The 23,600-nt window shown below is 39.8% G+C and overlaps 1 protein-coding gene across 23 annotated transcripts in view; it reads right to left on the reverse strand.

Moving 5' to 3' along the window:
* The window catches only part of LOC101159581 (unconventional myosin-IXAa), a 135,203-nt gene that overhangs the window by 60,258 nt on the left and 51,345 nt on the right, over positions 1-23,600 (reverse strand). For 14 of the 23 annotated variants that reach the window (XM_023955614.2, XM_078948462.1, XM_078948459.1 and 11 more), the window contains exons 3-6: positions 5,398-5,492; positions 4,934-4,996; positions 2,168-2,267; positions 40-93 (exon numbers count right to left, since the gene is read on the reverse strand). In XM_023955614.2, the coding sequence (XP_023811382.1) occupies positions 40-93; positions 2,168-2,267; positions 4,934-4,996; positions 5,398-5,492 (312 nt within the window). The remainder of the gene's footprint in view (positions 1-39; positions 94-2,167; positions 2,268-4,933; positions 4,997-5,397; positions 5,493-23,600) is intronic. The other 9 variants (XM_078948470.1, XM_078948465.1, XM_078948469.1 and 6 more) reach the window with 1 other exon arrangement.

The raw sequence follows: 23,600 nt of genomic DNA on the forward strand, positions 1-23,600 counted from the left end.
AGCACAGACGCACAGAGAGGAATGGTCGTCCATACTGACCGGCTCGCCATCATAGTAACTGTCCCAGTGGAGTTTGTGTAATTTCTTTGTCATCTGTAGACGAGGCAATGTGGGTGGGGGGGAAAAATTGGAATTACTCACAAGTCTTAGAAAGTTTGGTTAAAAACAGAAGCAATGGACAAAAAACATCCCACGGCGACAGATATGCACATTCCCCAAACATTCTTGATGAAATCAGGACTACAATCTGACATTTGGGTAGCACTGTGTGTGTGTTTTTTTGTGTTGCTTTTGGGAGGAAAAAAAGGTAAAAATTCTTTCACTTTAGTAAAACTAGATAAAAGTTTTTCACCTCCTGACATCCATCAAACCTGAGTCTTATTAAATCGGCCATTCTTTGAATGTGAAGAGCCTCTTTCCCTTCAGCTATTATCTAAAGTAAAGTTCTTTTTACTTTGAAGGATTTTGAGCGATTCGTGCTCTTATTGCTTCACATTGGCACTGGTGCAACACTTAGTCCACTGGAACCTGCCAGTCGACACTCCGAGGCCAACAGTCGGGCCAAACCTCAGCTGCTACTCTAAAAACACTCTGATAGGGACCATCATGCATCATTTAGCTTATTTTATTAAGCTGTCACTTTCTGTTATCCCCTGGATAGATCCAGAGGAAAAGACACCACCTCTTCAAGAAATATTGTATTGTCTGCACTAGAAGGCACACTTCAACATTTAAGCTTCACTTAGGGGGAAAAGAATTTCTAATCGCTTCTCTTTCAAGGATCATTAAGACACCCCCCTTATCACGTCAAACATTGGGGTAAAACAAGGTCTAGAGCTGGAAGTTTGTCTTAAAAAAAAAAGAGGAGAGATTTTTGGAACAAATCGAAAAAGAGTCAGAGGCAGCCGTCTTATAAAAGCGTGTGTTTTATTTACATTTCTATTATTCTTAGAAATCCTGTGTGTTAAACTGACAACAGTATTTCTGTTGTCTAGTTGATTTTCTATTTTGTATATACGGTATTGCCATCATCGCCTTTCAAAAGGCTATTTTTAAATATTTATATTTTACACTTTGAATTTATTCTGCTTTAATTCATCATTTCAGTGACCAACTTAAGTAAAATGTGTTTATTGGAAGTAAAAATACACAGCAACAAGGAAAATATTGTCAAAATATTCTAAAGCAGAGCAAATGTTTACAGTTTTACTCCTGTGGTAACTTACTGGTAAATATAGCTGGTTTTAGAGAATTTTCTATTTCTGAAAAATATATGAACTAAACTGAAGTCTGGCATTAGCAATCACAAGGAACATGGTGGAAAAGCCCTTACATTACATTTTAAAAGAAGTGGAGGGTTTTTCTGCTTAACTTGAGAAAATCACCCCACAGCTGCCTAAGATTTGACTTTTGAACTTTGCTGCACTGTAAACAGACCCCTTTGTGTGTTGAGGTGTCCAGTAATTAAACCCCCGCTTGCTGTTACCAAGGTAACCAAGGATGCAACGGTGTGTTAAAAAATGAGGTCGTCTTCTCAATTCACCAAAACATCCATCATCAGGGGGTAGATTTCTTTTTTAATGTTCCAGTTTTGTCCTACTTGCTGAAATACTTTTAAAAGCAGGGTTTTTAACTTTGACAAACGCAACTTCTGGTCCTCTCAGCGTGACACACAATCAGCGCCAGACTGACTCCACAGTTTTGCGGTTGTCATGGAAACTGGAGGTTGGTAACAGGGAGCAGGATGTGGGCCGTTATAGTCAGAGTGAAGGGAAAAGTGGGGTAGAGAAAGCAGTGTTTTCATTGGAAGAAGAAGGAGATTCTTTGTTGCTGCTGCAGCCTGATGCTGCACTATAAGCCGAGCAGTGGGAATATGATTCTTTACGCATCATTTGCCAGCACAAAACAGATGTTCCTTTACAAAAAATGCACACAAAATGCGGGCTCCTGGCACATGCACAAGCATGTACACACACCCAGTCAGTCAGTCACACATGAGACAAACACACAGATGCCCAGCTTTGGGCTGATGCAATCAACACTTCAGAGCACTCAGGCATGCTCCACTTAAACCAAACCAGAAACAAAAAGCCAACAGGGACAGCGTTGGAGGAGGCAGGACAGGAAAAAGCTCTATGGTAGAAATGATGGAGGACTTCATGCAGACCTGGTTGAGGTAGTGATATTCCTCAGGTTTGAGCAGGTGGAAAGCCTTCCTCTCCTCATCACTGGCTCCAGCCAACAAATAGTAAAACACATGGTAGTTCCTGCAAACACACACACAAGTTGCAATTTGTTGAATATTTTTGCAATATTTATTTAAGCACACAAACTAAACAGCCTTCAGATGAGTCACATCGTTGACTTCTATCCAGTAGAGCAGTGTTGTTGTGAGTGTGGGTGCAAAAAGACCACTTCATGTGAAGTGGTGGAAAGTTTAATGTCTGACCTTATCAAAGAATTTGGACTTTAACTGGTGGAAGAAAAAAGATAAAGCTTCATTTTCTTCCTGTCTTGCATTCCAGAAAGGATATCTGTGAGGGCATGAATGCATTTTGGTCACTTATGAATAAAAGATTTATGTGAGCACAAGTGCGACTCCGGCTGCGATGCTGTGTGATCAGATGATGAGGACCAGCAAAAAAAAAAAAACAAAGTTGACATTTTATAGACAAATCTGCAACAAGAAGTTCTTATCATTGAACAATTTAAATCTTTTCAGTTTTGTGCTATGGCACAAACTTTAATCAGGTTTCGTTTCCAGTTGAAGTAGGGTTTGATCATTCTGAAGACTGAATATTTGATGATCAGCAGCTACAAAGATCAAATGTTCAAAACCACTTGCCACAGCCACTGAACTAGCTAATCCCAAAAATGTTAAAAAATGTCATCAAACATTTAATATTTTCATGCATCTCATTTCTACTCCAGAACTAAAGGCTCATTCTTGACTTTAGTGTCATCTAGCATCATAATGAGTGCACTGTGGAGCCTACAGCCTATTAAGCCTGCCCCTGTGAAAGCCTTAAGAGCAGCAGAGCAAACAGGAACGCTTTTCACACTCTGATGTACCTACAAGCCAAGACTTGGAGAGACACGCTCACATGGAACAGCATCAACGTTTGAGCGCAACGGAAATGGAAAATAAATATCTGGTCTATGGCGTCATGAGCTATAGTCAATTTAACCTGGTAAACTTGACCATTCCTGTTTAGACTCCAGCAGCATCTGACCTGCATCATTCCACTCGTTAGTTAGTTTAATGTAGAACTACTCGTCATGTTAGACAAACTATCATATTTTTGGTTACATTTTGCGGTCTTCCTTGGCCCTCCTCAATAGGTGTGAGTAGCCCTGGAGGTCCAGATTATGGTTTCGAGGTCAATGAGAGGCCGTCATCAGACTGAAAAGCAAACCTCTGATCTTTAATGGTTAGGGGGCCAAATAACCCCTGAAGGTTTTGATCATTTTTGTCTCCTCCCAGAAAGCAGAATAGAAATCGGGGACTTTTGTTTTGAAATTCCCGCGTGAAGCAGCCAGGGCAAAGTCGCAGGATCCAAATGAATAAACTGATTTGAAGGAAGCACATGTCTATCCTGAAAACCTCCAAGCTGTGATCATGGATCTATTTTTAGGTGATGGAAATTATGAATTATATTTTTTGTTAATTTTAAAATGAAAAAATTGGATCTAACATCATTTTGAAGACTATTATTTTTCCTTTTTTGTAGTGAGGCATGTTTGATAAGATTCTTAAAGAAATGTAAGTAAAATACTATAAATGTTTCTTTCTGCTTCATTCCATGATTGAAGATAGAAGGAATTATGATCATTACGTTGATTACCTGGTACAGGTTTGTTTTTGATATTGATTTCATGAAGTGATTGTGGGGAAATGAAAGTCTTTTAAAACCAAAATTCCTAAAAATAGAGTGCAGTAAAATGGAATCAGGATCATGAAACTAGCAGAAATAAGATTGCGTGGCATCCACATTTCCTTTTTTTAGATTAGTAATTGATAAGCATACAATAAAAAAATACATGAAAACCAAACATGATCTTCCTGCTGCAGAAAGATGCTTTTAGTACAACTAAAACAAGAAAAGATTGTGAATACTGAGTTCCTACAAAGAAAAAATCAGCTATTATTGTAAACTAAAGGCTGATACCAGATTTTAAATTCCTTTTAGAACCAGAAAGACATTTAATTCAAAAGAGCATGAGGAGATGCAGAAAACTACAGCTGCTCAGTGAGGATGTTGAAAGCTCATAGCAAAAACATTTAAAGCATGTTCAAAGGGCTGGGATAATTACTGAAGGTGCTGACATAATTGCTGTAGTCAGAAATAGCTTAAGGTAAAAAGTGGAACAGCCCGGATGAAATACAAGGTTTGGTCAGAACGGACATGTGACATAAAAATCTCTGCCAAAACAAATGTGCAAATCAGTGACAGCTGTGGGGACTGATGAGATATGCAGAAAGGTGAACAACATTGGTAGAGTTAGGCTCTCACTGTCAGGCTTTTCATAGCTAACGTTAGCAACAACATTATTTAACTTCCTGCCAGATGAGACTACAGGCTTTTAAGTTTATATGACAAAACTATGACATGATAAGTGTTAGCAAATCATTTAATAATTTGTTCTATTAAGATTTGCACCACAGACAATAAATGATAAATAGATCAAATCTATAATACGTCTACGTAGTTAGGCTGAAAGTAAAAGGTTGACAGGCTAAAGGCTAACAAATTGCAAGCTAACCTAAGCTAAAAAACTAACCAAGATAAAGCTAAAAAATTGATAGCTAAATTCAAAGCTTTTGTTAAAAATGTAGGATTTACTAATTTGTCCTAAGTTGGAATCACATGTATATTTATAGAGGAAAATACACAAATGAGATGCATGTTTTTAGGCGTGCCCCGCGACTTACCTTTCATTATGTTCCTGATACACCAGGCGAGATTTCTCCAGCAGGTACTTCTCCACATAGGCTCTGCAAAGAAAGCCTCAGGTTAAAACTCAAGTACACTGGAAAAAAACGTCATATGTTAAAAAGATCAGGAATCATTTAGTTCAGTAAAAAAAAAAAAAAAAAAGGGAAATTGCAAATGCGTATTTGATTCTGCCCTAATAAAACGGGCTGTTGAAAACAAATGACTCCAAAAGAGGAAGTATAACCTGAATTTTCCTAACAATCTGTCATAAACACTTATGAGCGTACTTTCTTAGCTGGACCAAATTAAGTGGACCGACTGAATTTTTCCGGTCTGAATACACCTTTAAATTCTGTCTGCGGTCACTAGAAGAAAAAGTGTGTACGGACAAAGAAGACAGTCAGGTGTGCTTGGGGGATGCGTGTCTTCTTCAACATGAGTGTCGGTCTGAGCGTCTCACCCTCGGACAGTGCCGCTCTCCTGATAGTTGACCTGGATGAACTTGCCAAAGCGGCTGGAGTTGTTGTTGTGAGCCGTCTTTGCGTTCCCGAAAGCCTACAGGGATGAAGAGAAGATCATCATTAGTGGCACCGTTTAACTTCAGTTTTACCTGCTGAGGAATATACTTTTTAAGGAGTGCAACAAAACATCGTACTAGTTTTCCGAAAAGTGTCTGCAGGGTTTTGAACCTGCACATTTGTGGGAGCAGACTCCCTGATCTCAGCTGCTTTCTGACCCAAACCAACCAACAACAACAAAAAAAAAACACACAGATGGAAAGGCAACCAATCACACAACCGTAGCAGAGGTCAGGAGGCAGAAGAAGGTTCTGCAGGACTGGAGTACACACACGCACACACACGCACACACACACACACACACACACACACACAAACACACCCGCTTAAGCTCACACTCCAACACATCAAGCAGAAACCAAACTGCCAGATTCCTGTAAAGTCAAACAGAGCAGAGCTGAAAACATACACAGTCATTACTTGTGGGAGTCTGGGTGCGTTTCTGCAAACACTCACACCAACACCCACACAGGGAGAGAGCCCCTCGTTAGGGGCCCCTGGAGGAGGCATTTGGGGTGTCATTAGGAATCAGACTGGCTGATGGGAGAGAATAACAAGGAAAAGAGCAGCAACAAGGAGGAGGAGGAAAAAGGAAAACACAAAGATGTGGAGTTTTGGAAGAATGAAAGATGAGAACAGACTCAAAATAATAATTAAATGTCATAAAAATGTGTCAATTTAACTGTCATAGAAGTTGATAAAAGATGAGCAGGGAGCTGACACCAAAGCAATGGGCCGAAGTATGTTTAACTACAAAAAATGAATCTAATTGTAATTGACATGTGCATCTTTTGCTCTTGTGCATCCCTGCAGATGTGCAACCTAAAGAAAATTAATGAGAATGCTTTGGCTGATCTGGTAATCTGGGCTCTATGGTCAACATGTGCTGAGCACAGCACAGGAAAAGACAACAACAACAACACGCCAAACACAGTGATGACGGCTACTTTCAGAACAAACACCAAAACTATTGTGATGCAGGCAGAGAAGAGTCTGGAGGAAGAAGAATCCAGGTTTTGAATTTCTTACATCAGCTAAGATCTGGCCCCTGAGGAGTTTAGCGGGGGGGCGGGGGTGCTCCTTTTGGGATGGCAGAGTAATCCCGTTTTCTTCTGATATTTTTTAAATGACTTTATTTAAACTGACAACTCAAACCTTAAATATAAATAAAACATAAAAAAAAAAAAAAATTCCAAAACATTAAATCAAATCATGATGAACTGCATGGGAAACCCTATGCAGTATCACTTTGTATTGAATACTCTCACCCGGGTTCTTTTAGTAGCATGTACTAGATAAACTGCGTTTCTTTCCAGAAAAAACTTTTCTTACTTAGGTTTATCTGCTCCATGGTCATCTAGACCCACCGACTGAATCCGAGTGCTGCTGTTGAACAGTCCTAAACAGCAGAGCGGAGAGGCGGAGATAACATGCTTGTTGCCTGGTGCTCGGCTGCACTTGCCTCGCTGATGCCGAAGTAGTTTCAGTAGTTTCACTACTACTTGTGCATTCTGTGCTCACTTTATTTTAACCAAGTTTCCAATGGCCCTTTTTTTGTTTTTGTTTTTAGCAAATTTAGAATACAAGAATACAGAGTGTGAAACTGACACCATACAGTAGTAACCTGTCCTGAGGGGGCCTGATTGATGAAAGGGCGAGCCGGGCTCCAGCGCCTGGCCTGCATTATACTTGATACCTTGTTTTCTTCAGTTAGCCCTATTTTTGGAGGCTAACACCGATCAGGCTGTTAACACGTGAAAATGTACCACTGTGACAGAACCAGGATGCTAATTTAAAAAAATAAATAAATAAAAGACGAACAGTTCCAATGCTATGTGTCTAAAATCTAGTTAAAAATGTCTTTGTTTGACACCAATAAACTTCACAGCAAAATACAATGGAGGACCGTGGTGAAGAAATAGAATCAACGATGCTAAAAATCAAAATTTTTTCTTTTGTATGCTTTGACTCCATTTCAGTGCTCTTTATCCTGCTGCACTATACATTTTACAAAACAAAGAATTATTTTTGCCTAGAAATGAATCATAAGAAAACTTTTAAAATGTTCTTTGGGTATTAAAAAAGAAAAAGAAAATTTAAAGCATTATTTGAGCTCAAAGTATCTAATTCAGCTATTTCATGTAGTACTTTTGACCAATTTCACCTGAAAACCCACACCAGCACTTTATTAAAGAAACATCTCCACACATCTTAGACAGATTGAAGATGTTAATGCACATGTGAATGTGATTATACGTTCAACACCAACAGGGTTCATAACACACTGACAGTGTGCATGCATATCTATATTTAAATCCAAACATCACACTAATTACATGCTAATGTATGTGCATGGAGTGTGTCGGCCCCACAGGCTCCTCAACGCCGTCATCTCTCATTAGGCAGATTTTTCTTCCCTCCATGGCAGCGGAAAACTGCACATCCTGAGAGGAAGCAAACACAGCGACTGGCTCGAGTGTCAAGGGTGGTTTGTTCAGATAACACTTGCTGACTTATGCTTTGTATTTTTTTTTTATCTGTCCTTTACTGTTCTCATCTATCTAAAAAGGTATCAAACCAATCAGGAAGTAAATAGTCTGTTTCAGGTATACTCAGTTTCTCTTCCTGTTGTGTCTCTTCTGTCTTTGTCTTTTTATGTACATGAGATGCAAACAAGACACGTCCAATCACAAGCTTGCTTCTACCAAGCCGGGTCAATTCAAATTGTCTGAAGGTGAACCACAATGAGGGATGTGTAAACTGAACATATGTTAACCAATTTTCTTAACAGCACTGCAAACAATACCTGAATGAGTTAATATGACACAGTTTTTTAACCACAAAGAACACAACAGCCTAAAAAACCCCACAAAATTCCAGGTTTTCATATCACCACAAAGTTGATGAATATTTTATGTAGCGATTTGTGGACCCTGCATCGCGATGCGTATAAAATCATGAGAGTAAGTGAAAGATAGACAACACTAATATAAAGTTGAAAAAGATCAAATTGAGAAGTCTGTTGAATTATTCCTTAAATATGTAGATGCACACTCATTAAACTATGTCGACTTTTAGCCTCAGTCTGATAATATCCGTAGAAAAATCTTTAGGAATACTTCCAAAAAGAAAGAAAAGTTATATTTAATGTAATTTTCTATAATACCACAGTTTGTATGCAACATAAAAACTAAGACAGAAAAATGCAGAAAAAATGTTTAGCCTATACGCTGGAAAATTTAGCTTCTGTTTACACAAACAGAATGGTTTACATGTTTAGTTTGAGACAATGAAAAAATGCTTTCGTTTTTTTTCTCTGTAACAACAATATAGTTTTTTTTAAAGAGTTGGAGTACGTTTTATGTATCCTCCTCATGGAGGATTTATATAAAGAAAAGCTTAAAATTGCATTTTTGAGTATCCATTTATTTAAATCATTGTGAATCAGAAGCAGATGAAAAAGTCCGTTTGAAAAAGAGCGTATTAGTTACCTAGATTATTTTCTGGCTGGGCCTCAGGATCGCTGCTCTGCTCCATTCTAATGCATCCCTGAAGCTTTTCCCCTATAGGGTTATAAGGAAATGGTCGCTTCATGAAGTGCTGTTACTGTGACCCCGCCCACCTATACAAATAGTTCTTTTCAATAGAACTAAATAGTTTTACACAGTGTATATTACTTTCCGCATCACCCTTCATGAAAGTGCAATTTAAACTAATTTGCATCATAGGGGGAAAAAAAATTAAAATGTTGTAATAATGAGCGTGTGTTTAGAAACTGTTGCTGGTGAGATGACAGGCGGAGCGATGTGAGTGAGTGTCTGTGGATAGAACATTAAAAAGTCAGTGTGTGCGTGAGTGAGTGGGAAAAAGCAAAGCTGATGGAGATAGTGGGTGTGTGTGTTAGCCTGGGGGCGGTGGTGGCAGTGCAGACTCTTCCTGGAAGGGGCTGTTCTTCACTGATCTACATCACAATGTGAGAACTGGCCCGTTTCGTGGGTTGGGAGGGGCTGGTGCTCAGAGTGCAGGTTTTTAGAGGAGTACTCAGAGATGCCTGAATACATTAAAGTACCACTTTGGGGTCGTTTATGGAGAATAATTAACATTGTAATACACTTAAAAGCTCAAAAAGTTGACTTTTCATGATATAGACCTTTTAAAATGAGCTGATCACCACTCCATTTACTGGGGGTAAACAAATAAAAATAAAACGAAGAATGACGCTGTCCAATTGCTAAAAATGTATATTGCTAGAATTAGCAAACTAACCAAAAAGTAAAAACATTGAACTTTACATGCAATAAAAGCAGCATGACAGAATGTATTTACATTACGTTACTCAGGCTCTGTCTCATAATGTAACAAAAAATGTACAAGCCAAGATATGCTTTTTTTTCATGTTAATGGTTGTGAAGTTCTTAGAAATATTGATGGTATTTTGTTCTGATGTATCCAATCCTTTTGTTGTAGGTATGACAAACCACAAATGCAGTACTTTTTGTTTCAATAAACATAGTTGCAGTACCATTTCAACTTTGGCCTGTTCTGCTTGTGCAATATTGTTATGAAAGAACTATTTTGAGTGAATGCCAAAATATGGTTAAAAAAAGCTATTTCACCTGCTCTTTGTGAATTAATTTTAGACATATAGGAAATATGTTTGCATTTCTTTGTATTAGAGCTCGCATTATAGTTGATGATGGATGGCACAGTTGTGTCAAAAATGCTGCTGATCACTGGTGTAAACAAATGGATGACAGAAAGCGGGGAAGGGCTTAACCAGCAGTCAACTCAGAGGTGAATTTCGAATGAAATACTGCTGCTCTGCAGAAACTATGTCCTAGAAGAAGAGGGTTTTTTTATTTTCACTAAAAACAGCATAATCCTAATTATAAGACCGCTGGGAACGCTTTAAAAATAGATCAAAAGATGATCGGAGCAGGACTTTCAGGTGACATTATAGCTTATCAACTCTATGAAGACTTTTTATGAAAACCATCGGATCCTTTTAATAGTAAAAAAAAAAAGTCTACTATGTACCAGACTTTTTTCACCTTAAAAACAAAACAAAAACATAACTCTAGAAAGTGAAACAGGATAGAAACTGTGCAAGAATTTAGTATTACTAATAATTAAAATCTCAGGCCTTCAGGACCTCTGCTCTTTCTGGGTATGTCTGGAGTGACGGACAACAGTTTTTCCACAATGGTTTCATTGCCGTGTGGATTTCCAGTGCAGCTTCACAGAAGCCGTCCAAATACTCCAACATTTCTGTCCGTCTCCTTGCAGAGCCTTTCTCGGTAGGCAGCAGCGCAGAGCGAGATGACTTCACCCTGCATTCCTGGGATAGCAGGTGCAGCCGGACCTTCAGGTATGCTGGGGGAAAAGTGAGCCAGCACTTTGGAGGCATGTGGTTGTGAAGAACGCTGCCGTATGTAGCAGTGAGCTGCCATGTTTGTAGAAGGTGACAAACGGCAGCACTGTGAGAGCACGCAGCCCAAGACCTCACTCTGCTCATAGAACAAAGGATTTTAACAGAACACTCTAGGTTTCTAATGAGCAGGAGGGTTTCTTCTGAGGAAGAAACTAACGAAATATCTCTGCTTTCAGAAGGTAAACTCTAAAACCCGTTGATTAGGGTGCATTTTTATTGTACACCTTTCAAAAATAAAAACCATAATTTTTTTCAGACAATTTAAAACAAGAAGAAAATGTTTAAATAAATGTTTTTTGGCCAAAAAGTACCTCAAAAAAAGAAAGGTTGTTGTTTAAGATGTTAACAGCATTAATATGAGTTAGTAAAATGTTTCTAAAAATGGCCACACCTACTTGTAGTTAAAGACCCAATCCAACTTTATTTTATCTATTTTCAAAGCATTTCCATTGGTCTTTTAATTATGATTATGCCGTTTTTAGCCAATGTAATAAAAATTTTGTTTTTAGAGACATAGTTCATGCAGAGTGGCAGGAATAAACATTTCTTTGCCCGTTTCACTCCCTACACTCTTGTGTTCCCATCATCCTGCCTGCTCCTCTACTTTCTGACTTCCTCCGCTCACTTTTCTTCCTAAGACACTTGGGATGAGTCCTACTTTCTAAGAAAAAGGTATGGCAAAGGTGGAAAAGGAAGGGAAACAGAGGAAAGAGTACAGTTACATAATCCTGACATTGTCGCTAAAGAAAAAGGATCTTGTGCGGATCAGGCGGCTGAAAGGGGTCAGCTGTTTTAGGTAATGGAGACAAAATTAACACACGAAAATGTGCACAAACGTTCTCGTGCAACACAGATTTAAGGAAAAATGAAGGACATCACAAGCTCAGCAATCTGTCAAACTACAAACGTGTCTGGAATTTTAGGAATCTGTTCATATTTAAATGCCTTTCTTCATCAGGAACAATGGCATAACTCTACAGAACTGAAGGCTGCACTTATGAACAACAGTCATTTTGTGAGGTCTTCTAGCCATAAAATAACATTAAGTGTTGAACCAACTCATTTGGTAAATGGTGTACTTATAGATCTTTACTTTCTTCTACAGAGCCTAAAGTGCTTTGCAGTCACTGTCCCATTCACACACTGGTGACTCCACTGCCGAACACTGGCGCCAGCCTCTAACCGCCAGGAGCAATGTGGGGTTTCAGTGTCTTGCCCAAGGACACATGGGTGGGCAGGGCAGGAACCGAACCTGCCATCAATCAGAGCTTGACCGCTCTACCTCGTATTACCATACGTTAATAAAACTAATGACAAACAAGGTGAAAAACTGGAGTTAAATATTCGCTTTGTTCTTGCGAAGGAATAATAAACTTTTTTTTCTAACTCTGATCTTAACTTTGAAACAGACAAAAAAAAATATTCAGCTTGTTTTTCTGAGCTAAACAGCCTGGAGGTCTCTTATTAGGCCATCCCTCTGCAGGCTCAGCTTTATCTTGGTGGTGTAATTGTGGCTTTTGCTTTCAGGAAACATAGATTATCTTTGATAAGTGTGGCGTATGAATGGTTTACATTAACATTATCCGGGTCAGAGAAATGCTCGCTTTTACCACAAAAAGGTTCAAAACAACAAAAAGTCAACATGGACTCAGTGATCTGCAGATGGACAGGACAGTTTTAAAGACTCATTCAAACTGCTGTTCCACTGGAGTGCATTTGATACTGACAACTGGTTTACAATGTAGAAAAAGCACAAAACTTGAAACAAAGTTACTAAGAACTCAAATCTATCAAAAAAATAGTTTATGACAAATAAGATAAAAGGGATGTCGCAGACCTAAAGAGCTGTTCATTATGCATTTCCTTTTTTTCATTTGGACTTCTGCTGTGAATGTGAACTTCCATTCATGATCCACACAACGGACATACCTCTGGCTCACCTGGCAACCCCCTTTTAAGTATGCAGCATGCACTGAGTCGAGCTCTGCAGGAGCTTTCAGAGAGGCTGCAGGGGCTCCAAGAAGGCAAACATACATCCAGTGGGAGAGGGAGGAGGTGAATGTGTTAAGAAAGACATTTGAGCTTTAGTAGGCATCATGTTTTCAAAGTACATGAACAAGACACACCATCTTTTAGACCTTAGTCACAACTACCCTTACGGATGGATACAGGCTTGCCGTGGGAGAAAAATGGGCAAACCTGAAAGGGGCAAATATCAATATCAAGGTCGTAGACTGAAAAGGTTCCTGCACATTTTTTTTCTACAGGCATGCTGCAAGCAACAGGTTGAAACAAACAATACAACATTCTCCACCCAGCAAGCTAACAAGTTACAGTACAATCAACAATATAAACAACACCCTCCCACTCCCAAGAAAAGCCAAAAATATGGGGGTCATGACTTTCTTGAGCCACCACTCACAATCAGATAAGACTAGGAGCTAAACCTTCTCGTTTGAGATCAAAAATGCATTTCAAAGAGAAACACCAACCAATAACTGCCAGGCCCAGCGGTGGAAGGATGATTTATAAGGAACTTATAAATGTATGTGCTTGTTTGGTAGACTGAATGTTTGCTTGGTAAATGTCTGTACCACTGAATGTATAAGAGAACTGGACTGAATGACTCCTCCCCCCTCATGTTCCATACAGAAAGTAACCGTTAGCTTCAAGAAGTCAAAATCTCATAGACCTCTATAGAGAAATATACAGTTATAACTGTCGTTCTATTTGTCAGAATAACCATTCTTACTTGGATACATTTTTTAATATCTTCTTGTATTCCTCCTGTCATTATGTTGTTTCTGTAGTACAAGTTATTTAAGTTATAAACTGACCAATCAGATGCTTCAATAAAAGAATGTGGTCTGTTGTTTCACAGATTTTGTGTAGCCCGCTTTCAGCTGCTAAAAAGCTCACTCCTGATTGGTTTAGAGTGGTTGCCATCAAAACAATGACTCAGACCGACTCGGAACAATCACTGCTATACTGACGTCATCCGGCTTCAACATGCGGTGTCCGTATTGCAAAAAAATTGTGGCTGAATTCATTTGATTTTGTTGAAACCGCAAGTAAAGCATTTTGAATGGGTGACTCCACACTCACTCAGTCCAGTTCTCTTATACGGTCAATGGTCTGGACCCTAATAGGCTTTTTGTTGTTCTTCTGAGTTTGTATTTGCTGACTTTAAAAGACAAAAACAACTAAATGACACATTAAAACAGGATTTTCCCGTTTCTGCATAAAACATCACCTTTACTAAACCGGACAATGATGTCTTGACGGAAAAAGCTAGAAAAAACAAATGAACGTTGCCAATAAATTCTAAATTGCATGTCCTTGAGTTCATGTGAAACGTAAGTGTGATTAATGTCTGTGCCTGAAGTCCAAGTCCCCACCTCTAGGACCATGGCGTGTTGAAATCATAGCAATGTCTTAAGTCCTGCTAACTGTTGCCATAGAAACGCCTACTCTGAGATTAAGGCCATTTCCTGTGAAACATTTAAGCTACATTTCAAAATATGGATGATGGCTCTCTGGGCTGCATTCTCTTCTGAGAGTTAGAGGGAGACTGAAGGTTAAGTTCCTGTTTTGCCTTCTCCTTCAGGAAACTGTGGACATGGAAAAAGGAGCAGGACAGTCAGTTGATGTCTCTAAATTGTGGTAACGTGGTCTGTTTGTTTGACTACAGGCCATTAGGATGGATGGAGCCGTAAACACGCCACCCACACCTGAGCCAAACCGACAGGAAGTGAGATCGCATGGTTCAGGCGGCACTTCAAGTTTCTTCTCTTTTGGAGAGTCGTTTGGTTTCTTCACGTGCAGGCACGTTAAGAAGAGCTCATTTAAAAAGGGGGGGGAAAAAGTGCTTTTATTTTTTTAAACTAACATGTCTCACACACATTCCTTCTTCCTCCATAAATGGCTGTTGTCACAAGTGTGCCGGGCCACATCTGGATCCCATTGGCCCCAGGAAGGGCTACACACACAGGCGCAATAAAAGCTTCCACTGCAGAGGAGCGTCAACAGGCCCTCCAACGCCGTCAGCAGGACGGGTGGGGACAGAGGGGAGGGAAATTAGGAGAAATAAAAAATGATGGGAGGATAGGCTCGCCAAAGTAGAGCCCTGGAGAATAAGAGCAATGGAGTGAAGAAGGGAATGCTGCAGAGTGAACATGTGTTGGATGTCAGTGAGGTGGGAGGGGTTTTTCTTTTGACACTAGAATCCTCATCAAAAGTGAGATATTTCATGAACAGCTGGAAGCACTCGAAGCTTCGCATCATTTCATTTTGGGGGTTTCCTCAAAGTATTCAGTAAACCACACGTTATGACAGTTTATCCAAAGCAAAAAAACAAAAACAAAATCCAGCCTTTTGAAAATCCAGCCACTATTACATCTGTTCAGTGAGAAAAATACGCATGAATACATGGTTCTAAAATAAAAATAAAGATTTAAGCCGCGAACCGCATTGTATGGCCTCGCCGTCCACTTTTGACCCACCCGGCTGCTATCATTCTCCCCTTCTGCCCCTGCCACCCTGGTCATAGCTAAATAATGTGACAAATTCTTTTATTTATTTTATTTTTTTTTAATGGTAGCTCTTCTGTTGGTTTATCCCCATAGCAACCATTTTAGTTTTTGGTTGCTTGGGATTGACAAATGGCTCCATGTAATTTTTACAAAGAATGTGCAAAGGTACATTTTTGGATTTCCGTGGCAACAGCGTTTTTTTCTTTACCCACGCCCACATTTCTACAATGATCATATTGTTCATGTATTCCATTTTCACAATGTTCACTATGTAAAAAATGCATTCAATTTTCACTGGGTACTAGGTGTGCAAATTCTGGTGAGTTTCTGAGTATGTGGTGGGGCAAAATTTTCACTTAGTAAGAAAAATAAATGACAAAAAAAACCAATACAGTCCTTGCAGTCCAGGGGCCTGTTTCAGAAAGGAGGTTCAACCAATTCTGAGGTTAAACTTGAACTCTGAGTTGGTCAATCAACTCTGAGTGGACTGATTCGGAGGTAAGCGTGCGCACCGCGACTATAAGAAGCCATTATCAATGGAGCGCAGATATCACGAGTCACCATGGCAACCGTGAAAAAAAGAGGTCTGCTTATTTTTCGCCAGCTGAACTTGACGTGCTGCTGCAGAGTTACAGTGAATATGAGCACATATTCCGGAAGAAAAGCAACACCGCTGCATCTGCAAAACAGAGACAGTTAGCGTGGGAAAACATAGCTGTTCAAGTTAATGCGCAAGTTTGCTTTAAATCATTGGTATAAAATTTTGGCTGTAATAACTTTTTAAATAGCGTAAGATGTGAAATAAAAAAATGGCGAAATTTAGGTGTACTTTTGAAGTGTTATTCCTGGTGTAATTGCAGGAAATGCTGCATAGTGTACAGAACCAATCTGGGGGAAAATGCATTTAACGTCGGTAATGTTTAGAGGACTTTTTGTTAACTTTCCCCTCTTGCAAACGTTGGTCAGTTTAATATTAATGCATGCAATTGTAGCCGGCCTCACAGGGTTCGGTGTCGGTAGATGTGAATGAAATTATGGCGCTCAGACACACACGTCTGTTCACTCCACATGTCTCTTTATTATAAATCTTGCACAGCAGAACACATGCCCCCTACAGTCCCACTACCGTAACTGCAGTAGTGAATGCATGAACATGAGACACTGCATGGGCTGCTACAGAATTGTGTTTTTAAAAGTGAACTTTTGTCTACCCTTGTATTGATCGAGTGGTATAGGTCTATATGGGATTAAGAAAGTAAGCAGTACTAGCAAATTGTGTTTCCAAAAAGTAATTGTTACATTAATCTAATTCAATGTCCCTGATTTCATTTTCATGTAGATGCAATCCTGCAGGAATTAAAAGAAACATGGCAGCAGCTAAAAATGAAGTATAAAAACATAATTCAATCAGGTCAAATTTGAGCATGTCATGGATGTAGGCTTTGTTGACAATATTTGACATATGAAACATCTACATAGCAATACATATCTAATGTTGTTTTCATTGTATATATGTAATTGACTGCAACGAAAAACGGTAACGCTCAAACAAAAACGTATGGGGAAAAGACAAAAAAATCTAGTCTAGGTCTCAAAATTCTCGCACGACGTAAATGTAAATCTCTATGAATTAATGCAGCCTCCTCATCTATTGGGTCCTCCAAAAAAGGACAAGCCATTCTTGTCACTTAGACCGTCTCTGTGTGACGGAAATTTGGGAAATGAAGGTTAAAGCGAAAAATACCGCTTCGTCTTTAAAAAGGGGAGGGGACCGGCAGAAACCTTGAGTTTAGAGAATAAAACCTGCTCCCGACCAGGTTAGGTTCACAGCGTAAGTAACCATGGACACTGACTCCGAGTATAAGTTACCTCTCTTTCAGAAACGGGTTTGACTTACTCTGCTTTCTCTGGTTTAACAAACCTCCCATTCTGAAACGGAAAACCCAGGGTTTCCCTGATTTCAGGGTTAATGCACTCAGAGTTTACACTTAACCTCCTTTCTGAAACAGGCCCCAGGACTGCTGCAGAATATAATCAGAGTCAGAAATGAAAACGTCTGATCTGTCAAACCCAGGCAGTATGTGGGAGAGGGTACCATAGCAGATGATTACTGCCCCACAGTGCAGCTCAGTCTTGAAAGCAGTGTGAGGAATCCCCTCACTGCTGACATGTTGAAATCCCCCCCGAGCGCCGCTGTGAGCGCCTGCTGCAGCGAGCTGATATCAGGTTCAGTGTAAGCATATGCTACCAGCGCCGCATGCGTGTTAAAAAGGTGGAACTTTTGGAAAACAGAGAACACGCTAAAGTAGCTTTTAGAATTTAGGGGACGGGTTTTATATTTTTGTGGCTACAAATACTAGTTTGGTCCTTTTCACGTCCTAAACCTGAAATATAAAGCGGTCCAGCTTCAGCCTTGCAGACGTGCGATGAAAACAGGAATGACCAGTGTTGTGGAGTTATCGTCTCATCTCTGCGTTCATAAACCCAGTTGTGTTGCTAAAGCGCCAGGGGAGGAAAGAGAGAGGAAGTTGAATTAATGCCCTCTATGAACCGTGGATTTGGCAAACTAATTCAATAAAGGCATTTCCCGTCTTATCTGTGTCTGTCGGGGAGGAAGGAAACATCAGCGGGAGGTGAAGCCACCTAAAGCGAGATCCACTTGTCTTTCTGCGAGGCTGCAGCAGTTTTCTTCTCATCTATTTAAAAGCCAGACGGCAGCCGGGCTCTGGAAACTCAGAGGTCACTTAGTCCCTTATCAACTGTCATTTTTGATTAACTTCTGTGATCGCTTCCTCTATTTTACCGTGACCTTTAACGTTGCCTTTATCTAAAGCTCGTAGTTCTCTGTTTTTGCTCCAGATTGGAGGAAACACTCTAGTTTCCACTTTAGGCAGCAACCACAGTGTCAAAGTTTTTACACATCACACCTGCAAATGAAAAGAAAAAAAGATCATTTGTGAGGCTGACTTGAGTAACAGATGAACATCCTGTGCTGTAAATGTGCCAATAAAACTAGGCTGGTTTTGTGTTTTTACTGAGAGGAAGTGATGAAGAGCAAAAAAGAAAACACTGCAGGCCGGACATTATAAACACCTTAAAAAGCTTTGGAAGGAAGTCCGAGCTCTCGGGACATTTAGGCACTTCTCATGCTGCTCATTTACAAGGTGGGGGGGGCTACAACCCCCCCCCAGAGGGAGTGTTTCAGCAGCACGGATGTACTTCTGACAGATGTGTGACCACTCACAGGAGGAGGTAGGATCTTTCAGAGTTGTAAGCCTCATTTCAATTTCTCTAAACCGCTGAAAAGTGGGACATAAAAAAAAAAAAAAAAGATTCCCTTTCTCTTTATTCACAGAATTCCTCTCATGTCTCTTCCTTCACTCTCCTCCTTCCTTCGTGAGCCCCCAGTTCTGAAGCGGAGTGGGGGGCTGCAGAGGGGATGAAGACAAAGTGCTTTCATCTTCCGTCTGTGGGGTTGTTGCATCGAGGAGGAGATGGAGCAGCAGCAGACTAGTAGTGATCCAGCAGAACCAGGACAACAGATATTCTATAATCAAGCATCACTGCCAGCTGATCACATTGGGCTAATTATGCTACTAGATATTTAGTGTTAATTACTTATCTTCAAGCGATTTTTATTCATAAAATGCATACAGTTATTTATTAGGATTGCACAATGGATCGATGTTTCACTATCCAGTTTGGTTTTATAGTAAAAAAGACCCACTTCAATGAAAATTGTTTTGTTGGGTTTTTAACATGTTGTAGCACTTTTCCCTTGACAAGGGACATACAGTCAGGACCATAAATATTTTGACAGAGACACATTCTTTCTAATTTAGTTTCTGTACATTACCACAGTGAATTTTGAATAAAACAACTCAGATGCCATTGAAGTGCAGACTTTCAGCTTTTATTCCATGGGTTGAACAAAAAGATTGCATGAAAATGTGAAAAACTAAAGCATTTTTTAAACACAATCCCTTCATTTCATGGGTTTGTAAGTAACTGGACAAATGAAATAGCTGAAAACAAAATGTTCATTACTAATATTTGGTTGAAAACCCTTTGTTGACGATGACAGCCTGAAGTCTTGAACTCATGGACATCACCAGATGCTGGGTTTTCTCCTTCTGAATGTTCTGCCAGGCCTTTACTGCAGTGGCTTTCAGTTGCTGTTTGTTTGTGGGCCTTTCTGTCTGAAGTTTAGTCTTCAACAAGTGAAATGCTGCTCACTTGGGTTAAGATCAGGTGACTGACTTGGCCGTTCAAGAATATTCCACTTCTTTGCTTTAATAAACTCCTGAGTTGCTTTGGCTGTATGTTTTGGGTCGTTGTCCATCTGTATTATGAAACGCCGCCCAATCAGTTTGGCTGCATTCACCTGGATCTGTGCAGACAGCATGTCTCTGAACACCTCAGAATTCATTGGGCTGCTTCTGTCCTGTGTCGTGTCATCAATAAACACTAGTGTCCCAGTGCCACTAGCAGCCATGCATGCCCAGACCATCACACTGCCTCCACAGTGTTTTACTGATGATGTAGTGTGCTTTGGATCATGAGCTTCTTCACGCCTTCTCCATACTTTTCTCTTGCCATCATCTGGTTTCATCTGTCCAAAGAATGTTTTTCCAGAACTGTGCTGGCTTTTTTAGATGCTTTTTAGCAAAGTCCAATCCAGCCTACCTATTCTTGAGGCTTATGAGTGGCTTGCATCTTGCAGTATAACCTCTGTATCTACTTTCATGCAGTCTTCTTTTTATGGTAGATTTGGATATTGACACGCCTACCTCCTGGAGAGTGTTGTTCACTTGGTTGGCTGTTGTGAACGGGTTTCTCTTCACCATGGAAATGATTCTGCGATCATCCACCACTGTTATCTTCCGTAGACGTCCAGGTCTTTTTGCGTTGCTGAGTTCACCAGTGCTTTCTTTCTTTCTCAGGATGTACCACACTGTTGATTTTGCCACTACTAATTCTGTAGGAATTTCTGGCATGGTTTTTTTTTCCTGCTTTCTCAGCTTAATGTTCCTTTCACCTGCATGGAGAGCTCCTTTGACAGCATGTTGTCTGTTCACAGCAAAATCTTCAAAATGCAAGCACGAGTCCTCTAATAAACTCCAGGCCTTTAATCAGCTTCACTCATAATAACATAACAAGGGAATTGCCCACACCTGCCCATGCAACAGCATGGAAGTCAATTGTCCAAATACTTACAAGCCCATGAAATGAAGGGATTGTGTTTAAATAATGCTTTAGTTTTTCACATTTTTATGCAATCTTTTTGTTCAACCCATGGAATAAAAGCTGAAAGTCTGAACTTCAATGGCATCTGAGTTGTTTGATTTAAAATTCACTGTGGTAATGTACAGAAACTAAATTAGAAAGAATGTGTCTCTGTCCGAATATTTATGGTCCTGACTGTATGTAAAGAACATTGAGATTAAAAATGGCATTTCTGAGTATTTCTTTATTCAAGTCATAGTGAATCAGGAGCAGGCCGTTTGAAAAATCCTGTAGTTGTTACGTACAAACTTTGTGTTTTCCTCGTCTGAACTGGCATCTGACTTAAAACTGTATGACTGGATGGCTCAAATATTGCTCGCCATTTTTATTCCTATAGGGGTTTGTGACATTCACAGTAGCTTAAAATCGCAACAATCTGCCAAAAATAAAAGCCATCCACACTTTACAAATTACCAACTTAAGGCACAGTGTTACCCATCACACCCATTGACTGTATATGCTGGACTGAGTAACTCCTCCCCCTTCGCATTCCAAACAGAAGTATCCGCTGGTTCCAAGAAGCCAAAATCCCATAGACTTCAATAGAAAAATAAACAGCCATCACTGAGTCATTCTATTAATCAAAATAACAATTCTTGTTGATGGCTTTGTTAACATGTTCCTGTTAATACTAATTTTTTTAATGATTTTTTTTTGTCTGTAGCGCAAGTGATACTGGTTCTAAATTGACCAATCAGATGCCTCAGTAAAAATATGTGGTCTCACATGGAATCTTGGAAATGTTTAACAGATTTTGCTCGCTTTCAAGTGGAGTGGGTGTGGCCTTCCAACAAGCTCACTCCTGAGTGGCGAGAGTGGTTGCCATAGAAATGTTGACTCAGATCGACTCGGACCAATCCCTGCTTACTGATGTAATTGGGCTCCAACATGGCGTGGACTTGTGCATTTCAAAAAACGGCAACAGAGTTGACCTTATTTGGTTAAACCAAAAACGAGCCATTTTCTTTGGGTGACGTCACACTCACTCTGTCCAGTTCTCTTATACAGTCAAGGGACGCACCAGAGGACTTTCTGCAAGCAGCAGCAGCATCATCAACTGTACAGTTATGCTCTGTTAAATCAAATGAAATCTTACTCATCTTCTCAGGAGAAAATGAGGTCACTGCGCCAGGGAAGCAAAGAAAAAATCAGAGAGGCTAATAATATAGACAGAAAAAAAGTGGCAGCCTTGGGTTTAATCTGTTTGTTATGCCTGGAAGAATTTTTTTGATAATTTCGGAGAAAGCCCAGCTCAATATAATCCGAGGGAATAATTCTCTAAAATCTATCAAGCCTGGATTTAGGTCACATAAAGATACAACTGTGCTGGGATCTGAAACCTGATTATTGTTAGACACGATAACACATGGTGCTTAGTGTAACCAAAATGAGAAGACACTTTATGGTCATAAAATGTTGAATAACTTGCTAAAGATTCCAATGTTGTAACTGCTAAAATTCAAATTCTTTGTATTTCCAACTAGGATTTCTCACTGGATTCTTTTTTTCCACCTGATTTGACCTCATTTTCATTTTGCACAGACCTTCCAGGAGGACATTCGGTACTACTGATGTCATAAATACTTGGGTTGTATCCCAAATCCCACCCTAATCCCTCACTTCTGAAAAACTATATAGTGTGGCACTATGTAGCGACCTCTATTTAAAAAGCATTCAGACATCATGCTTACTACATTTTTTTTTTTAATCGACGGATATGACATCATGGATTTCCCGAAAGTCAAAATCTAATCGATATGAGCGTTTTGGTACGATTCCACTGTCTTCTGAAGAAAAAAATGTTAATGATTTATTGAAAAATACATTTAAATACATTTTTTTGTCAAAAATTGTTTAGACGCAATGCATTATGGTCTGCATGCAGCGATCTAGTGAGCATTGATGCACACTGGTTTTTTGCAGAGACTTCTGGGAAATTTTTAGAGCACTCGATTTTGGAATTGTAGATTATGACAACACTACAAAATGGCGAAAACACTATATATTACACTTTATAGGGTTTAGGGTGGGAATTCGGACATAGCCTTGGACTGTGATGAGCCAATCAGGCAGCGGGTGCGGTGCATATAGAAAGGTTTGTTTCCACAGCATTTCCTAAATGACATACCTTGTTTGATGGTTTGCTGCAGGGCAGGAATGGAAGGAAGCATGACCAAGGCAGAAGCAGGGCTTTTTTCAATTCAGCACAAAAATTACAGCCGTTATAAAAACAGAAATGCAGGGTTAATGTTGGATAACCTTAAAGAAGCATGACTGAGCGTATTTGCATTCCTTTTAAAGTGCTGAGAGAGTCAGCTACAAAAAGAAGTGTTTGTGCTCACTTCTATGTTTCTATGATTCATCATCCTGACAGCTGGGAACAAAAGCCGCTGCTCATTATGAGCCATCCACTTCTGTAAACTAAGGTTATCGGTAAACAGAGCAAGAACTTGGAGAACTGGAGGATGGCAGAACGTAAAAAAGGGAAAAGATTAAGAGATGCCACCGACACAAGCTTTAGATCAGACGGGTTCAGAGCAGCTTTGTGCGAACACAACACAAAAACAAACAGGCGTGACAACACAGCGGAGCACAACACCTGTCCGAGTCTGCGTGGGAACGGCGGCTCATCTGGAACATGTCCAAACCATCACCAGCCACTCCTCGCCTTTTCATTTACCCACCCACTCGCGCACACAGTCCTCATCAATGCCACATCTGCGCCATTCATGCAGTCATTCCTTCTGGTCTGCTTTCAGAAAGGCACTTTATCCTTATGCCTTTGTAAGAAAAACAATCAGCATAGCTGCAGACAGTCCTGCTTCCAAATGTCTCG

This window comes from Oryzias latipes, chromosome 6 (assembly GCF_053564925.1).
Source record: "Oryzias latipes strain Hd-rR chromosome 6, Olatipes_Hd-rR_3.1".
In the NCBI taxonomy this organism is placed as follows: domain Eukaryota; kingdom Metazoa; phylum Chordata; class Actinopteri; order Beloniformes; family Adrianichthyidae; genus Oryzias; species Oryzias latipes.